At 37.8% G+C, this 21,013-nt stretch overlaps 1 protein-coding gene across 3 annotated transcripts; it reads left to right on the forward strand.

The window, feature by feature from the left end:
- The first annotated feature begins 751 nt into the window (after window positions 1-751).
- LOC117302228 (vesicle-associated membrane protein 2-like) lies at window positions 752-18,977 on the forward strand. Of its 3 annotated transcripts, XM_033786065.1 has the most exons (7): window positions 764-832; window positions 7,996-8,028; window positions 9,465-9,525; window positions 10,319-10,397; window positions 11,929-12,060; window positions 13,841-13,858; window positions 17,675-18,977. In XM_033786065.1, coding segments are annotated over exons 1-6 (324 nt in total). In that variant the 5' UTR covers window positions 764-830; the 3' UTR covers window position 13,858; window positions 17,675-18,977. The 3 variants fall into 3 exon arrangements, with proteins under 3 accessions (XP_033641957.1, XP_033641955.1, XP_033641956.1); XM_033786064.1 differs by lacking the exon at window positions 13,841-13,858 and having other exon boundaries at window positions 763-832; XM_033786066.1 differs by lacking the exons at window positions 7,996-8,028; window positions 13,841-13,858 and having other exon boundaries at window positions 752-832.
- The last annotated feature ends 2,036 nt before the right edge of the window (window positions 18,978-21,013 follow it).

Consider the following 21,013-nt stretch of genomic DNA (forward strand, 5'->3'; position numbering starts at 1 on the left):
ACACGAACCAAAAATACACGCTTTCTACCGAAATAGGCGGCTGGAGCTTACACACAGAATGGGGCAGGGAGCAAGCCCACTTGAGCCATGAACTCATCATAACGCCCATCTCGTACGGGCCCTTCTGAATTTGTGATGTTATTCATGTTCGATGCTGAAAGCTGCATGAGTGTATTATTACTTGAAACATGAATTATTATAGACAAGTTTAATTGTGTACCAAGCTCCAAAAGTTTTCACATTATTTAACAAAAAGTCATAAAACTCAACAGATTAAGTTCTTTTTCCCCGTGCTCAATTTTCCCCATTGATTCAGATTGAGATTATTTTCGGCTTTTAATAATGTCGAAATATCTTTCTCGTAGGCAATTGTTTTTTGGGGGTATTCTGTCTCGCCTACAAAACTCGACAAAATACCACGTTTGGAAGTTCGCAAAGCGTCGGTGAGTAAGGGCAACTATCCTTTGGCGAATTGAAAGAAAACGAGTCTCGTGACATTGAATCAGTGAATGGTGATTGTATACAAACCATTGGTCTAGGCCTACACTTATTTCTGAGAAATAATATAATTGGCGAAATAGTTGACTAATGACAAAACTTCTTAAAATAACATAATTTGACGATGGTTCCCGACATATTATGTTTATCATAACAAATAAAATCTTGGGACCAACGGAACTCGGAGAGAAACGGTTGATCGAACGGCGACCTCAAAAACTGAGAAAAAAAGACGAGGTACCCGGATTACGATGACGTCATAGCTCAGCTCGCCATCTTTGTTCAATACCGCTGTGTTTTTTTCGTCGAGCTACCAGTAAATCTTCACAAAAATGTAAGTATTTATCACTTTTCAAAATATTTTGACGATTTACATTACACGTAGGGAAAGATAACTTCAATGGTTAATTATGGTGTGTCGCTGTTTGTGTTCAGTATTTGGAAAAGGGAGAAATTCTTAAAAATATTATGACGATCCCAGTGCCCTGTGTCAGATTTTTATGCATTGGAATTGCAATGCCATGCTAAAGTCATGTTAAGTGCACTTGTCAATTGCCATACAACACAGTGCAGTGTGGTTAGCCGACCATGGAATTTGGACTAAATTATAAATTTTTTATACGATTGGTTGTTTATTTGTTGTTTAATTTTAACAGGTTTATTTCTAGGTTGTGAATATTTAACTAATCTTACTTAATCCTTTAATAAAAATTAAATGTCCTGATGAACGAAACAAATAAAACACTGGTTCAGAAATCATGGAAATGCCTGCCAAAAAAAAGTAAAAATATTAATTACAATACAACATTTGTTGTGGTGAATTCACTTTGATTTGGCATGGTTGGATATGTTTGTTGTTTTAAGAGATACGTTTCTGTATCACACCACCACTTTTTCATTCGATCAAACAATATTAAAGCCATTGGCATTGTACACTTTCGTTACAGAAAAATAAATAAAAGTTAACAGATTTACAAATAATTTACAGGGTTTTACAGAAGGTAATGGTGAAAGACTTCTCTTGAAATATTATTCCATGAAATGCTTTACTTTTTGAGAAAACATTAAAACAATATCAATTCTCGATAGCGCGAATTACGGATTTATTTTAAACACATGTCATGACACGGCTAAATGTGCGGAAACCAAGGGTGGGGTTTCCCCGTTATTTTCTCCCGACTCCGATCCGATGACCGATTGAGCCTATATTTTCACAGGTTTGTTATTTTATATATAAGTTCTGATACACGAAGTGTGGGACTTGGACAATACTGTTTACCGAAAGTGTCCAATGGCTTTAATATAGGCTACTTAGTATCTAATTTACCTCAATAATAAGATATCCCTTTTTGTAAAAATGATTCAAAAAGTTGTGGCGTGATACAGAAAATTATCTGTTTTAATAAAGTACCGTTAAAAAAATTATTATTTTATGATTGTAATAAGCTTAATAGTAATAAAATGAGGAAATGTCCGTATGGCGCCACCACTTTTTCATTCCATATGAAATAATATAGTATCTAATGTACCTCCATGAGATATCTTCTTTTGTAAAAATTAGTGAAAAAGTGGTGGCGCCACACGGAAAGTTATCCAACCCTGCAGCAGAGGGCTTTACGTCCTGTCTTATGGACCCTACCAAGTATCCAAGTAGAAGTAGAAGTAGAACCAAGACATCATTCTATTCCATAGCCCGCCTTGTTGGTCTGTGTTGTGGCGCTCTTTTATCCGTCTTATCAATAATCATAGTCGCAATCCTCCTTTCTCTAGCTCGGTTTTGTACAAGAGAAGACTGAAACAAGAAAAGACACACAAACAAATACAATGACCAGAGGTTATGGAGGTAATAGACCGATCCAGTAGGCTCCGCCCACGACGCACGTGTGAGCAAGAACACGTGGGGCTCTCCAATGCCTTTCTGCACAACTCTGCCGCGCGCGCCAAGCATACGCGCACGCATGTCGGACCTTAGTGTCGGACCTTCGTTGCATTGTGATTGGTCAATACGCAATGGGGCGGAGCTTAATGGATCGGTCTATTGCCTTTGTTGCCACATTGAAGTATATATCAGACCTGAAAGTCTTAGTTTATCTATCATTCAAGCCACATACGCCTCAGTCTTAATATTTATGCATGAGTACGTCACAATTCTAACCCAAAACAATGCCATAAGGAGCAGCCACTGCAAGTGGTGGCGAACGTGCGCCTATAGCCTCATTTTGGGTAAGAATAGACTAGTAGGCTCCGCCCACGGCGCGCGTGTGAGCAAGAACACCTGAGCCTCTCCAACGCCATTCTGCACAACTCTGCCGTGCTTGCCAAGCATACACGCACGCATGTCAGACCTTATAGTGTATAACTTCTGGTTGCGCATTGGGTTGTGATTGGTCAATATGCAATGGGGCGGAGCTTAATGGATCGATCTATTATGACGTATATATATTAAGAGAGTTGATTGGATGATAAATGGTCAGACAGTAGGAGAAAAGCTCAAAACAACTGGACTGCATACATTACCCAAGGCCAGTGAATTTAGTTTCGTGCTAGTAAACTCATAATCGGACAAGTCTGCATTCTTGTGTTTTTCAATTTGCTATTTCTAAAACTTAAATATATATATTTTTTTTACCAATACACGGATGTGTGTACACTCACAACTGTCCCAAACCCTGTTAAAAAAGTCCACAGGCCTATTGCTTGGGTGGGATTCGAACCCATGACCTTTACCAATTCTAAGGCGAAAGACATTAACTAAAAAATAAACATAGTTCAAATGTTGATTTTGAGTATCAGAAGTATCTTTCAATTCTGATGAGTATCGAAGTATACTTGCCCATAAGACAAACGGGATAGACCATATTTGATAGTGAGTGTTAAAATAAAATAAGGTTTTTGAGAAGCTTTTGTGTTTTGTGGATTTCTTTTTCTAAACAAGTAAAAATATTGTTGGTCCAGTAAAGTGTTTGAGCTACAAGCCTTGCATTCTTGAGCCCAAAGAATGGTTAAGCTTGCCAGTATTTTCACCCGTGCCTGCTAGATCTTTTCACAAGTTTTTAACGATCACTTCATTAAAGGCAGTGGACACTAGTGGTAATTACTCAAAATAATTATTGGCAATAAAACCTTTCTTGCTAACGAGTAATGGGGAGAGGTTGATAATATAAAACATTGTGAGAAACGGCTACCTCTGAAGTAATAGTTTTCGAGAAAGAAGTAGTTTTTCACGAATTTGATTTTGAAACCTCAGATTTTGAATTTGAGCTCTTGAAATCAACCATCTGAAATGAAAGCACACTACTTTGTGTGACAAGGTGTTTTTTTCTTTCATTATTATCACGCAACTTGGACGACCGATTGAGTTTAAATTTTCACAGGTCTGTTATTTTATGCATATGTTGAGATACACCAACTGTGAAGACTTGAAGACTAGTCTTTGACAATTACCAATAGTGTCCAGTGTCTTTAATACGCAGGTATCTCTCATCATTGTGGACACACCAAGCACAAGCGCACTTGACCATCCATATTTGTTTGTTTGGCTGATAAAAAAAAGTCTTGGGAACATTTTCTACATTTGTGTTTTTCTTGGTTTTCTGTGCAGTCTGGAGAAATCTACAAGGTTTTTGTTTTGATGATTTAAAAAAATAGCTATTATTACCATTTTGTTAGCGTATCAGCCAAGATTTTCATGTATCGGCCAAAATACTCGCATATGGGCAGGCGATTTGCTGGTATCTACATACTGGTAGGATTTGCAATTACATGTAAATGAATGACAAATGTAGGCGTACACATATTTTTGTTTCATACTCTCCTGTGTCCACATGTGTACATGTTCATGCACAAACAAGAGTAATATATTCACAGACAATGTACACAATGTTATTAATTTGACATGATGCTGGAGATACAGATAGGCTTTGCCTTGTTCTTAGCGTGGCTAAGGCCTATTGATTTTCCTCCGTGTATTGATTCATGGGGACGGAGGGTGCATAGTTTGAGAGAATGCTCAGTCAGTGTGATGTAAAGCTAGCTGTATACATCTCCACTCTGTTTTTGAGTGTTTCCTGTATCACCTTCTATTATTACGATACCCACCGTCTTCCAATTGCTTAAAGTTAAAGATGCTAGGTCCGATTTGTGGCCGATTCAACTTGGAAGATTTAGATTTAGATTGCGAAATGTCGTTTTTTTTTATAGATTTGAGAAAGTTAATACTGTAGCTTCCGTGTAAGGTGCTACAGGAAAATGAGAACGAAAACGAGAATGTTAAAAATGCACGCCCTCGATTGGTTGCATAAGCGTGTGCGTATTCTGCGTGGAGCAATTCCACCAATAGAATGCGTTCTCTTTGTGTCGTTATCGTTATCGTTTACGTTATCGCTGCAGTGTGACTTGGCCTTTAGTGGTTCAGTTGAAGCCTACAGTCAGCTTTCTTTGATAGTATAAAGCATTTTTAGAAACATTTCTTTTTAAAGTAATGTGGTATTTAAAAAGATATCAGTTGTAATGCCCACAAATCTGAATCTGAGAAGCGTTACTGTCAGTAACACTTCTGAGATTGTGCATTCATCCTGGGTTGATGTCCACTGGTGGACATATTCCGCAAGACCGCCGGACTATTGGTTGTTGGCTTACTGGCCCGATGCTAAAATCACTGGCCTAGAGCATGCAGTCCAAAGGTGAAACTTTCTGGCCCTAAGTTGCCTCCCCCCCCAAAAAAAAAAAAAAATAATAGTAATAATATTAATAGTAATATTAATAATAATTAATAATAAATAACTACTTTGCATGATGAGTAATAATGTATTGCACTGCATTGTATCTCCTGTGCATACATAATGTACTACAGATCAGCATATTAGATGTCATGAATATTAATTGACTGTAACTCAGTTGTGTGGGCATGCACTGTGCATACATGATGTACTACAGATCAGCATATTAGATGTCATGAATATTAATTGACTGTAACTCAGTTGTGTGGGCATGCACTGTGCATACATGATGTACTACAGATCAGCATATTAGATGTCATCATGATGTCATGCATATTAATTGACTGTAACTCAGTTATGTGGGCATGCACTGGGCATATGAATAAGCAGTACAGTGCAGTGTACAATGGCAAGTGCATACATGTACACTGTCATGGCAAAATGTGTACGTATGTACAAAGGGACATTACTGCGTTTTGTTGTACATGTATACAATTGGCTCTCGGTATAAAGAGCACTGTTGGTTAAAGGAACACATTGGCTTGGATCGGACGAGTTGGTCTTTGAAAAGCGTTTGTTATAAAATGCATGGATGGAAAGGTGTTTTAAGTAAGTAGAATACATTGATCCACACAAATATGCCTCGAAATTGCGTGGTGTTTCTTTTTTATCTCGTCGACTAACCCGGTCAGGCATGTATGGGAGTCAAATAAATGGCCGACAGTGGCCATTTATGGATGTCAAATAAATGGCCGACCGTGTTAGTTCGCAAAGCAAAAGGAAAACCACGCAGAGGCATATTTTTGTGGATCAATGTATTCTACGTTTAAAACATCTTTCCAACCACTATGCATTTCATATCAAACGGTCACAAACGCTTTTTATATACGAACTCGTCCGATCCAAGGCAGCGTGTTCCTTTAAAAAGAGGTTCTGCTTAGGCCAAGTAAAAAAAAAACATGTTTCACTTCCCCGCCCGCCCTTATTTTTTTATGCACATTTCTTTTCTTTTTTTTCTTTTTTTTTTTAAATAGGGTTATTTTAAATGATCTCAGCAAAAACAATCTGAATGTCTTGTCTGAATGCCTCGACTAAATTGTTTCATTTATGTTTTGTGTATTTCAGCAATAGAAAAAACAATGGATGTTTGACATTTTAACAAAGAATGGCGGCCATCTTGAAATAAAATATAAAAAATAAAAAGCCCCTCTTCCTCCTTTTTTTGAAAAACCCGGACGTGAAACATCTTTTTTTTTTTACTCGGCCTTACACTCTGAGTATGACCCTTAAAAGACACTGGACGCTATTGGTAACTGTCAAAAATAAGTCTTCTCACTTGGTGTTTCTCAACATATGCATAAAATAACAAACGTGTGAAAATTTTAGCTTGATTGGTCGTCGGAGTTGCGAGATAATAATGAAAGAAAAAAAAACCTTGTCACACGAAGTTGTGTGCTTTCAGATGCTTGATTTGGAGACCTCAAATTCTAAATCTGAGGTCTCGAAATCAAATTCATGGAAAATTACTTCTTTCACGCAAACTGTGTTACTTCAGAGGGAGCCATTTCTCACAATGTTTTATACCATCACCAGCTCCCCATTACTCGTTACCAAGTAAGGTTTTATGCCAATAATTATTTTGAGTAATTACCAATGGTGTCCACTGCCTTTAACATTAAATGTATTTCTTTGTTTATTTTGTTATTTTATTTTTTTTATTATTTATATATATATATATATTTTTGGTTTATATAATCATAAAAAAAGCCTTAAACCAAATAGAGTTTCCAAGAGACATCACATGTAATACACACCCTTCCTTGGTCTGTCACCATATAAAATGTGAACTGGTGTCGTTTACTCGTCAACACGGAACACACACACTGAACTGTGCATAAACCATGTAACAGTAATTGCAGATGGTTGACCCAACTGTACATGTCGACGTATGCACAGCTAATTTATTAAAGGATTTGGACTAATGAGTTTGACCTGGTACTTCAAGCTGGGTGTAGATTTATAAATAATATTATCAATCAAATTGATCATGAATGTAATTGTTGTATGGTACATTTAGTACACTGACACCCATGTACTGTACTGTGTGGGGTATAGCTTGAAACTATGTATGTGGTGGGTTTAAAACAAAATGAAATTAAGACTATAAATACCCCAGACAGTTTCTCTTTTCCTACATGTATTAGTGGAGACCTTGCATGGCCACGATCCTGCCAGTTTTAAACGGCTGTTTAAGAACTCGTCGCCACCCTTTTATTCCCCCAGTAAAGGTTTGCGGTAACACCATGTAATGATAATCACTAAATGAGTTGGGGTGGTTCTAAAAAGAAGTGCTGGTTTCAACTCGACATTTCGATCAGATCATTTTGTATTTAATTTTTTTCCTCCAGTAGACCATGCAAAGTCTTGAATCACACTTAATCAAAACTAGGTTGTGTTTTAAAGCATGATGTGGTAAAGAATATATTTTTGCATGACTGTGCATGTTGTAGTGGTTAAGAAGAGCCTACATTTTGTACCCAAGGTTTAGGCCAGTATTTTCCGGGGCTGGTGGCCTTTGAATCGCTCCAGTAGAAATTCAGATTGGCTGTATAATGAAGTGTCCTTTACCAAGGGTCAAACCCTCCGTGTCTTTTCCGGAATGAACTACATGTACATGTAGCTTAGCAGGCCTGGATTTTACAGTTTGGGGTATTGACCTTTTCTTTAGTGTTAATTAATTAAGTAATTTATTAATATTGTATAATTTATCGCTTCAAAGGGATGCTCCAGCTAATCCCAATCAGCCTCCAAGGTAAATTTAATAGTCTTCTGTTTTGTTTGTGTAAATGTTTGATTTGTTGACTTTACAAAGATGGCCATCAGTGTACAATAGGCAAGAACAGCCTCCCTGCTCATTAAAATTATATTATCTTTAAATTCAGAACTTTGTTTGATGCTAAATTGTGAATGTGATGTGTATGTGACTCTGTTGTTTCATTTTTTTGTTGAAAGAGGAAATGTTTCATAAATTTAAGACAAAGAGTACAGGTGGCCATTTTTGATAAAATAAGTTACACCTACAATCTCATGTAGCTAACACATCTCCTTCTGGTTTGTGCCATACATGTATTTCCTATTCTAAACTGAAAACTGGACTGACAAATAAAAAAATAAAAACATTCCTACCCTGACCCCCCCCCCCCTACTGCATCCACTTCCTCAATCTGGAACCCCTCTAGATCCAATCCCCATTACATATGTATGTAAGACACTTATGAATTGTATCAAGCTGTGTATACCATACTGTGTGTATAACTACTTGTAAGTGTTACATGTAAGTCTACTAAATCTTGTGAAGTTACCCTAGAAAAAAACCATCTACACAACTCCGCCCCAGCCCAGCCCCAACCCTGCCAAGATAAGTTCCCTTCCCCTACAAGCCCCCCCCCCCCAACCTCCATATCTTTACTATACAAAACTAAATGTCTGTGAGCATTGAAATGTAAACAGTGTACAATGTATGCCATGAATATCGCTCAGTTTTAGAAGCTGTTCAAATTAGCGCATGGGAAAGTTAAAGATTCACTTAATTGTCTAATATGTGAGTGCTTTACATGTACATGTAGCATGCCATGAGCCAGTGTAACCTTTGTTTACATAAAGAGTGACTGTTTACATGCCCTGGCATTTTCTTGCAGGTGACATGCCACTGGTCATTTGGGAAATTTACACTAGTATTTTACGTGTGAACATTCAAGAGTTTTAAAGAACAGCTAAATAAGTTTTGAGCAAAGGAATTTAACATGTTAATCAATGACTTTGTTCCTGTTCTAACCCCCGTTTTTGTGTCCGCAGATTTTTAACTCCGTGTCGTTGTACATAGGTCGTGTGATAGTGTCAGTGATTGAACTTTGCCCATCTGTACATTGTTCATGTACCCTGAAGTCCGATGGCTGATTTTTAAATATTTTTTACTAACTGGCGTCAATGATAAAAATAAATATTGTGCCCACTTTGAAGCGGGCGTGAAATATCAAGGATGCCTCTGTTGCCCTGGTCTTGGCCTTGATGGTACTTCAGAGGTTTCCCCTTATAACATGTTATACTTTAAATAATGTTCTAATGCAAGTGCAATTTGCGAAATGAAAAGAACTTGACCTCTCAAAGATGAAATTCAAGGCATGTTGAATTATAGCAAAGTAGTCATCACTCTCGCTAATCATGTTTTTCTTATCTTTCTAATCGCAGGGCTTCTCAGCCAGCACCGAGTAATAAGAGGTTACAGCAAACCCAGGCTCAAGTGGATGAGGTAAGTGAGCCTCGTTTGTAATGCTTAGTAAGAAATAGTCCTTCACAATTTTCTGCTTAGCAGGTATGAGCACGAAACCAGTCACACATTGTACATATGTGATACAGTGTTTTGGCTGATAACCCTGTGCCAGTAAGCATAATTTTACTGTGCTTACATGTAGGTGCTTTTTGTGCTTTTAAAAGCTGCTTGATGAATTTGGGCCCTGGTGTTGTCAGAGTATGGGTTCGGGTCTCAGTTGTGGCACTTGACCATAATTTTGTTTCCTTTGGGTGGGATGTTAGGTTATGTACATGGTTCGATTTTTTTAATACCTGTAAAATCAGGTATAACCTGTTGGCTCAGTGGTTTCTTTCCCTGCCTTTCTCCTCTGTGGACCCTGGTTCAAATCCCACTTTGGACCAAATCCCACTTTGGACCAAATCCCACTTTGGACCAGAACCTTGCATGTGGATTTGGTGTCCAATTTGATCTCTCAGCAATACTGTAAATAAAGAATCAGTGTTTCTAGAAGCAATGAATTCTGCGCTTAGAAGTGCGTCAAGCCTGTTTCACAGGTTAGCCTGGGAATTTTTTGCTTGTGTGCATGCGCACTCTATGTTCCTAGGGATCCTTCACTATACACAGCTAGTGCCGAAATTCGGCACTTGCCCTAAACACAAAGAATGGTGATCGTAAGCGCAGAATTAGGCGTTAAGCAGAGCAATGAAATTGGGTCCTAATTGTATTGGTTTCCCCCTCCCGAACATTTCTTTATTGTAATTTATACTGTGTTATTGTTTTGTTTTAACAGGTGGTTGATATTATGCGAGTGAATGTAGACAAAGTACTGGAAAGGGATCAGAAGCTATCGGAGTTGGACGATCGCGCAGGTCGGTTCTCTTTTTTGTCTTGAATTTTCTTTGAAACTAGAATGAGCTCTTGGCTGTTATCAAAACCGTGATAGTGTAAACATGTAACCGGATGATCAGTCGGTTCACAATGGAACCGTCACAAGCTTGATTGATTGATTATTTGATTGATTGTTTGAATGATTTATTTATTTATTGATTGACTGACTGACTGACTGACTGATTGACTTTTTTTTACTTTCAAAAGGATCACTAATCATTTACATAATGTACAGAATTTACAAAAACTGATTGATTGATTGATTGATTGATTGATTAACTGATTGATTGTTTGTTTGATTGATTTATTGATTCATTGATTGAATATTTTGTTGAAAAGCTGTCTATGTTACCATTATTCTATCTTCCAATTCATTATTTGTTATCCTTTTCAATTATCTTAGCCCAAGAAACGGAGGTCGACCTTGAAGCCTCCAAATTCACTTTTACTTTGCGACTTGCTCCTTCCTTGGATTTTCATTTTCTAATTTTCAAATTTATGTAGTAAGAGGTCCAAAACCCGATTTGATTCTAATTTTGCAAATGTTCAACTAGCAGGGCAGTCTAGTGCCCCTGGCGTACACTCTTGTATTGAAAGAGTCTAAGGCCGTATTCAAGTTGGTAGCTATGGCTACGGCTTCAACTGGATCGCTGCGTCTTCATGCATTGAAGTACATGTACATGACATCCTTAGCAACAGTCATATTGTAGCTGTAGCCGCTTATTCGGATACGGCTTGAGTTTGGGTCCCCTTTGTGGTACTTCTGTCCTTCCATAAGTAAAATATTTAACCCTAATATCTTTGTCTTTTAGATGGGATGTAAAGCCATACATGTATCTTCTCTTTATTATTGTGTGTTGACTTTAACGATTTCTATACTGTATGTATTTTGTATTTAAGTATTTTTATGGTAATGTCGCACTTTCTATCCATTGTGTATTATTTTTTGAACTGTTAAATGAGACTGGTATTCAATCGTACTGTATGTAGTTTTGGGATCGCATGTCTTTGACAATTGTGTTTTCAGTTCTTTGTTTTGTTTGTAAAACAAAAGTGTCTTTTGCACATTGAGATAATTTACCAATGAACAAAGTACACTGTGTTTTAGTAGGTCACCCAGTATAAAAGCTGCCTGGCATATAAGCCACGGGAAAATTTGTGAGGGTCCCAAATCATTTTATATCTGCTAAAGACATGAAAGATTATGATATTTTCACAAGGCACTTATTTAAATTTGGTCTCATCATTCAAATTAACTCTTACCGCTTTTTGGTAGTTTTGAGTAATTTTTTTTTATAGTTGTACATAGCCCATAGTATTGTTTTTAATGTTTTTAATACTTCAATGTTTTGACTGTATGCAAGTACTTTAATTAAATTGTATACGTAGGCCTACCTGTCATAAACTAACAAGCTATTTAAGATTGTAGATAAAGTGTAAATACAATACATAAAACATTTATACTATTAGTAGAATTTTTATCTCTTAATGGTTATTTTTTCGTCCTTTCAGATGCTCTGCAGCAGGGAGCCTCACAATTTGAGACAAATGCCGGCAAGCTGAAGAGGAAATATTGGTGGAAAAACTGCAAGATGATGATAATTCTCGCAATCATTATCATTATTATTCTCATCATTATAATTGGTAAGCTCCCTCCCCCCATTGACCCCCCTCCCCCATTGACCCCCCTCCCCCATTGACCCCCCTCCCCCATTGACCACCCCTCTCCCCTCAAACTTTTCCTGCCACACCCACTCTAAGAAAAGACACGATTACTCAGTCAAATCTAGTTTTGTGATTTTCACATTGTTTGGCGAAGTTTCTTAGTTGACTCAACCCAAACAAGATTGTTGTGTTGAACCAAAGTCGTATCTGAGTTTATTGGTCAACAACGGTCAAACTCCTTGAAAATATTTTAAAATCTCATTTACCTCGCATTAAAAGAAAAGCTGACCAGTGTTTCAAACTGTTTCACAATGTGCATCGTTAAATATTTTACACCACCCCCTCTTAAGCTCGGTTCATGCTTCCTGTGAATTCAATTGCGATACGAATATTGACATCACTAACTCACAACAAATTTGGAAGAGTTGAGCTGTGCTCAACTCCTGCCAAACAATCGCAGCAAAAACAGGGTTGTGACGTCTAAATTCGTATCGCATTTGCATTTGCAGGAAGTAATGTATGAACCAGGCTTTATAAAATACTTGCTAGATGGCACCCTGTCGTCATTGAGATCAACTCTTTTTTATTATTTTTAAGACAGGCAAAGTGTTGACAAAGTGTTCTTGTGGCACTGGTATTTGCTCGTATCATCGCTCGGTCTGTGTTCATGTTTTGTTTGTGTCTGTGTAATACACCACCACCGCTGCTGCAGCATCTTTCTATTTTGTACTGGTCGATGACTTTATGTTCAAAGACAATTTTGTCAGTGATCACAACATTTAGGTTGAGAATTGGCAATGAAGACGCGTTCACCCCATAGTTTCACACTGCAGGCCAGAATAAACATGTAGTACATCTATCATTCCAAACCACAGTGGACATTAAGATTGAATGGTCAGACAGTAGGAGGGTTAACTGTGTGCTGTGTACATGTAGATGCATTCACCACCACATCCAACATTCCAAACCACAGTAGATGATACTGATAGTGAATGGGCAGACAGTAGGAGGGTTAACTGTGGTTTGGAATGTAGATGCATTCACCACGGCATCTGACATTCCAAACCACAGTAGATGATACTGATAGTGAATGGTCAGACAGTAGGAGGGTTAACTGTGTGCTGTGATGTAGATGCATTCATCACCAATCCAAACAATAGTAGATGATATTGAATGGTCAGACAGTAGAAGGGTTTTAACTGTGTGCTGTGTACATGTAGCTGCGTTCACTACCTCATCCAACATTCCAAACCACACTGGATTATATTAAATGGTCAGACAGTAGGAGGGTTAACTGTGTTGTGTGATGTGAACATGAATTTACTAGCATATATCATTTCAAACCACAGTGGATGATATTAAATGGTCAGACAGTAGGAGGGTTAACAAGTTTCTATCTCCAGACTAAGCAAACATGCATTACATTGTCTTGTGTGTGTACCATTCTCGTCGGAATGAACATTGCATTTGATCTCCAATAATTTTCCTTTTGCATCTTCATCAATTCCTTGAGTAACACCTCATTACAGGCTGCTTCATTTTCCATGCTTCTTGCCTCTTCAGGAGAACAGTTTAATACATAATATAGTGAACAGGAGAAATTTTTCTCTTAAAGGCACTGGACACGTTTGGGAGTTACTCATTTGCTTTTTTTTCTCTTCCTTTTTCCACTTTCCCATCTCCCCTTCTCCTTCTCTCTCTCTCTACTTTTTCAATGAACGCATTTTTTTATCACTTGCCTCACTGCTTGTATTTACAGTATGGGCCACACAGTAAGGTATGGTTAAAACTTTGATACTTGGCATTGTACATGTTAGCAGCCGTGGCTCCGTTCTTGTGCATTAAAAATATAAATATTTTAAAAACAAACACTGCAAGCAGACACTCTGCATATTGGTCTTGTCACTATCTTTTCTCTCTCAACAAGTCTTTGTAGTCTGCGGCATGGCTGTTTTGGTTGAAGTACGTTGAAATTTAACGGAGGGAATCAACTTGCCTGATATGAACCTGTACCTAGCAAAGAACTGTTGAAACAGTGCCCCAAATAGTCGGTCATTCAGGCCCCAGTTGGGAATTTTGATTTATATTTAAATATTTTTTTTTTTTTTTTTTTGGGGGGGGGGGCAAATTTCCATCAAAGTTTCCCAGGAGCATGTCACTGTTGGCTGTTCAGAATTACCAATAATTTTTTAATTTAAAAAAAAAATCTTTCCCATCCAAAAAGTTGTTTGACCCACGCACCCCAATTTTCAATTTCGAAAACCTTTTTTAAAACATGATTTGTTTTAAAAATGTTTTATAGAAATTCAAAATTTTGAGTTTTAATTAATTTCTTATACACATCCACCCTTATTTGTTCAAGTTTTTAAGAAATTGATAGTTCTGAACGGCACTTAAGGAGACTGCTCTTTCTGAATCAGCATTTGCACTTTATTTACACCAATGAAATTTTGCAAAGCTGCCTGATTTGTGTGAACAGTGAATAATACAGCACCAACCCCCGGGGGTGTCCCAAGTAAACGACAAATCCCATTTCTTGGTCAGACCAAATCTTTATCCGTCATGTCCTGCAAACATTTGAAGGCTGTTGAGGGAAATCAGATGATCCTAATTAGTTAATCAATTAATTAATAGTTAATCACCGTGCATGAATTGTTAATCGCCCATCTGCATGTGTGTACGTGTTTGCCATATATATTGCACTGATTGTCTTTGAAACGTTCAGTAGTTTTTTTTATTTTATTGAACGTTGTATGATTCGTGCAGCAAGTGTTTAGAACGTAACAGAAGACTTGCGATTTGAATTTACATATTTTAAATATTATTGCATGTCGAATAATTTTACTTGATGTATCACTGATTGAAATCTCTCTGTTATGATGTAAGAATTGCTTTGTTAAAGGAACGTTACAGAATTGGTAAGAAACAAAAGTCGTGAAGATCACAGATTTACATAAAACTTACACGGTGTAATGGTGATGATAGTAGAAAACATCCCTTGAAATATTTCTGTCTGAAATGTCATATTTGATGAGAAATAAATAATCTAACAACGCGTTAAAAGTTTATCGCTCAGTGAGCGTTTTATTCATTTTTATTTTGGCATCGATGCAATGCAAAATTTGTAATAAGTTTTCCACTATTCTCTCGTGACCCAGATGGCCGATCGATCTCAAACTTCTACAGGTTTGTCAGTTTATGTATGTGGTGGATTACATAAGGTGCTTACACTGCCAGCAACTGTTTGGTTAGCAAAAACCAATTCTGTTATGTTCCTTTAAATTCCATTGACGCATCAGCAGGGTTTCTGCCAACAGTGGTCGGTGCCGGAAAACCCCCCCTGGCACTCGGGATTCCCCAACCACCACTGGAGGAATTTCCTCTGTTTCCGACCACCACAAATTTTCCAAACTTTTGAAATTACACTTGCAATTTCCTTTCAAAGGTTTTCCAGGAAATGTAAAATTGGGTATTTACCAGTAAAAAATGGTATCCGAAGCCATTACTGTTGAGCACTTCTTTGATTTGAGTCTTTTCATATGATCTAAGATGTAACTAATCCATCTCAAAATGGTTTCCAGGGAAACATTTTTCCATCACTAAAAAAAATTCAAGGCAGAACCTTGAATCAGTGGTGCTCGTTTGTAATAATGCACAGGTTTTGTAACACAGGCGGTTGTGGCATCGGGGTTTCGGTTTGTAAAAGGAGGTTACACTCTTTCAGCGGAATCAACATTTTGGGATGATGGGCACTGGGCAATGGCGACACAACAGGGCAATGGGGCCACAATGTTGGGGGGGGGGGTAACACAGGCGGTTGTGGCACCGAGGTTCAGGGTTTTATAAGGAGGTAACACTCTTTCAGCGGAATCAACATTATGGGATGTTGGGCACTGGGCAATGGGGGCATAACAGGGCAATGGGGGCATAACAGGGCAATTGGGGCACAGTAGGCCAATGGGGGCACAATGGCCCAACGGGTAGCCTCAGGGAAATTGTGCTATCACTGCATATATGCACGGTGGTACAGAGCGAAAAGAGTATGTGGTAGTAATCATCTATTCAAAAAACACATCATCCATCCAGGAAAAAGAGAGAAAAAAAATGTTTTTGAAGGCCATTGTCCAATTTCATGAAGCAGTTCAGCAAAGCATAATAATGCTCAAAACACATGTTACATGGAAAATTGTTTGTACATGCCTTATGGATGTGAGTTGATGTCAGCTTCCGGCAAAAAAAAAAAATCTTTTTAGCTTTTAATTAACTACCACACTAACCATTGGCTGGATTAATGAAAACAAAAACTATTGTATCTATGAATAAATAAAAAAGCTATTTAAAATGTAAGATTTTCAGGTCAAGTCGGCCAAAAATCGAAGTTTATACTTTTAAGTGTGATTTTGGCTTATTGCTCAGAAAGTTAGTGGTAAAGCAAAATGTTTTATTTTAAAACGACTCTGCAAAGTTTCATTAGAGGAAAAACATTTTTTTGCCCTCTACTACTGAAATAAAATACTGGCTGACTAAATGTCTGATGAAGTAGTTTGTCGTTTAGTTTACATGTAGTTAATTTTTTACCTATTATGTGATCCCTTGTAACTCATGGTGAATTTTTTTTGTATAGAGTAAACAAAAACTAACAACTAACCAAGTTACTTTTGGTAGTCTTAGAGTTTGTGCAATAGACCCTTCCCATGAAACATGTCAATTGCACGTAGCGCGTGCGCACTAACGTTTTGTTTGGCAAAATGAGGGAACATCGCGCTGTTTTGTACACGGCTAATGGGTGCGTGACGCAGACGCGATTGTGCGTCTGCTTAGTGCACAACTCTATGGCGTTTGCCAACCAACAGGGTTTGTACGCATGCGTGAATGTAATTAGCATATTTCATGGGAAGGGTCCATTGTTTCTCCAGTGGTAGACTTACAATGTAAACCCAAATGTATCAGCCCAACCTGTCGCTGTCACTCCCAGTGTTATTTCTTAAATAAACCGTACGGTAAAACTTGTGTTAAAGTTCACAGATTTACAAATAACTTACAGGGTTTACAGAAGGTAGTGGTGAAAGACTTCTCTTGAAATATTATTTCATAAAACGCTTTACTGTTTGAGAAAACAGTTAAAAAATATAAAACACATGTCATGACACGCCGAAACGTGCGGATACAAGGGTGGGTTTTCCCGTTATTTTCTCCCGACTCCGACATCCAATTGAGTCAAATTTTTACAGGTCTGTTGTTTTATATAGAACTTGTGATATACGAAGTGTGGGCCTTGGACAATACTCTCTACCGAAAGGGTCCAATGGCTTTAAGCTATCTTGGGCTAAAAACATTATTTGAATTCCAGCTTTTTGAAAGTCTGGTTAACAAACAGAAACAAGATTTCTCCAAATAAAATAAGTCACGCTCTTTGACCTATTTCTCTTGCTCTGAGGGTCCTGTTCCCAAAAGTTTCCCTGGGAAGCACAACTCAGTTGTGCTTTACTTATCTCTATGAGATTGGGTCGAGTAACTCTAATAAGTAGTCTCCAGTGCACCTTTGTAGTTTGGCGAGATACGTCTAACTTGACCTCTGCTTTTGACTTTTCAGTTGTGATTGTGAACAACACAAAAAGTGGATAACGTGGAGACGAGATGAGATGACGGAATTTAGAGAAGGAAAGGAGTTGATGGAAAAGAAGACGACTCGACGAGGAGGAGAATAAGATGTGCTTGCCAATAGACATCAACTCTTTTTTTTATTGTCTTTCTTAGCCCTGTACCCAGTTTTTCACACCATTAACCCCATCACTCTCTTAAACCATTTTATCCTAACCCTGCTCCTACTCTCTCCTAAACTGTACCCATTTCATCCTAACCCTGCTCCTACTCTCTCCTAAACTGTACCCATTTCATCCTAACCCAACTCTTACTCCCTCCTTCCCTGTACCCATTTCATCCTAACCCTGCTCCAACCCTCTCCTACCCCTGTACCCATTTTATCCTAACCCAACTCCTACCCTCTCCTACCCTGTACTCATTTTACCCTAACCCAAACCCTTCCCTCTCCTGACCCATACCCAATCTCTCACAGCTTAACTTTTTCTGCTCTTTCAACATGTGTTCAGTACAAACAAGACATCACTCTATGAACATTGCTTTCGCTGGTTCAAACTTCTGTCGTGACAAAACCTACTTTTAATACTGCAGAAAAAAATGTTTGAATAATTTTCACTTTTTGTTCCCGAAAGCACCTTTTGGTCTAACGCCATTTTTAAGAAAGAAATTGTATGGAGATTTGTAAATTACTTCTATTTATCGTGTCGTTGTTGATATTTCTATCTATATAAAAACTGTACCATAGTGCAAACATTCAGTTGGACACTGAAATCACATTTGGCAAGAAAACAAAACGAAGTGGACCACTTTTCAACCGTCACATTACCAGTTTTTTTCCAATCGTTGCAACTTTTTTTGAAAAGTGGTCCCCTTTATTGTGTTTCCTGTCATGGACACTTTAGGACTGTTAACAGCGTTTAATATTTAGTGCAGCATTCAAAAAATCTCCGCTGCCATGTACATAAGCAAAGCTTGTAGATTCAAACACTAGTTAATGATCATATGGAACTTTGTTTTTTCAGACTAAACACCAGCCAATGAAGCTGATCGAAACCCAACCCAAAAGATTTTCTCATAACAATTGGATTACCTATTCATCCCATGGGATTTCTGAGGATTTTTCCAGATTTCAAGAAATTCTCATGAACTCTTTGAGCGTTTAAATTTACCTGAAAGAAGCCCACCACTCACCAAAGGGAGGAAGGAATATAGTCCACATTGTGTCCGAACCTGGAGTTTTGTATTTTTGATGATGTGAACCGATCAGAACCTTCAGAAATTTATACTGGCACCCCTGAACAAAGATATTGACAAGTTAGGGACACCACCAACAGAGGGCTAGATAGCTCAGTTGGTAGAGCACCGCAAGTTAATCCGGAGGTCGTTGGTTCGAATCCCACTCTAGTCAATTCTTTTTTCAACCCCAAAAATACAGTTGTGGGGAGTCAACCCTCCTGAGTTGTAACATCTGGGAAGTTCGGGGTCTAGAATAAGGGGGAACCCAGGGCTTTTGGAATTTACACATTTGGTAAAATCTCAACCCTGATATTAATAATATAAAAAAAAAAAATAAGTCTCATAACTTCCAATTGGCTTCAAACATCCAATTGACTTCACCAAATCGTACTCCACTGTACCTTTCAAGACTTTCCAAATCCCCCTCATCTGTTCTTCTTACCCCCCCCCCCCCTCACCCCCTCACCCCCCTTTCAACCCTTCTCCTTGTCTTGACCCCCCCCCCCCATCTATTGGCAGTTTTTGGGGGAAAGAGTGTAGATCTCTCTCTCTATATTGTGTATGCATGTAAATGTATGGCATATCAACTTCAGTCTTTTTTATAGATCAACTTTTTTTTTGTGAACCCGTATTTCAGAAACACTTCATTTTAGGGATCAAACTCGATTGTAAAATGTGTAAGCAAAATTTAAAGACTGTACGACTTGTGCTGATGTGACAACTGATTATTATTTTTATTTTATTTTTTATTTTATTTTTTTTATAGAGTAGAAACTTGGTATAACTTGGGGCAGATTTAATTCATGCAATATGACATGGGCAAATGGTGAGGAATTTGAAATGTTCAGTGGAAGTGTCGTTATGGTTGGAATGAAAGATGTACATTGGAGGGAGCAACCCAAGCAACATCTTTCATTCTAAGCATCTTAACGATTTCGAAAGAGCTATGTGCAGACCTGCTAAGCACAGACAAATTTTGCTTAGCAGAAACAGAGGACCAGCCATGTACATGTCATTTTTTCAGCTGGTTCCTTTCCATGCTTTTGCAGACAAATCTGCCAAGCAGGGTCTCTGGCTAAGCAGGGCCTGATTTCATAAAGCTGTTCAGCAGAAAAACAAGCTTGCTTAGAAGAAGTAGGTTAACGGCCAAAACATTTGAATGTTGAAAAAAAAAAAACTTTCCAGTTCTTCTTTATCAGTGTCGGTTGGTGTGGAGATGCTAACGCAATCACCCTTTTACTTGATCTTTTATTAAAGTACTGGGGAACAGGTACCCTTTTTTTCCAGATGTACAAACATAAGCACTTCTTTATTCAATTCATGAGTTTATGATCGTCAGTGATTATTGACTTGAGATGATGAATTCGCAATCTCTACTGGCCACCTGCATCATTTCGGCCATCTTTGTCTTGCACCCTGTGCGCAAGTATGGGAATAGTGCTGATTCATGGTCCATTCCAAAGGACCAGTCTATAAGTCCTGCAAGCCTCAGATTGGCGAAGCCTTATGGTTGCAGACGAATATCGAATTGATTTAAAAAAATTAAATGATTGGGCCCGATAAAATTACCTAACGCTGGTTATATATCTCCAGATATTTGATGAGTTATTCAGTAAAAGTTTTCCAAATCTTAAGTGATTACCATTTTTGTACCATTACGTTAGATTATTTTCATGTAAGCGTCTATAAGTAGTCTGCCGTCAAGCTTGGTTGAATTATTCGATTTACTTCTCTTATTATTATTATTATAAAAGTACATGTATATTTAAATTATGATGTAGGTATTAAATTTATTAATAAAAATAATTGATAAACGTTATTGGTGTAATGATATGTAAAGAAAACAAAGGCCATAATGTGTCGAATATAGAACAGTTATGACTTTGTGTATATTGGTGACAGTCGTATCAAACTATGATTGGCCAATCAGGACCCACCTTACCTTAGTCATACAGTGCTTTGTCCAATCGCCTTGTAGAAGTTTCATTTGAATAATTTATGGTCGAGCTAAAAAGTTTTAAGGGAAGAAACAGCAGGATTTTGCATAGAAGCCTGTGAAAAGTCTAGCACCCATGTATTCATAGTTCATATCCTA

This window comes from Asterias rubens, chromosome 18 (assembly GCF_902459465.1).
Source record: "Asterias rubens chromosome 18, eAstRub1.3, whole genome shotgun sequence".
NCBI lineage: Eukaryota > Metazoa > Echinodermata > Asteroidea > Forcipulatida > Asteriidae > Asterias > Asterias rubens.

Excerpts from the sequence above, each read along its gene's own strand:
- LOC117302228 (XM_033786064.1), top strand. Across the intron at positions 10,398-11,928 it reads GGAGTTGGACGATCGCGCAG|ATGCTCTGCAGCAGGGAGCC; the intron begins GTCGGTTCTCTT and ends TCGTCCTTTCAG. Across the intron at positions 12,061-17,674 it reads TATTCTCATCATTATAATTG|TTGTGATTGTGAACAACACA; the intron begins GTAAGCTCCCTC and ends TTGACTTTTCAG.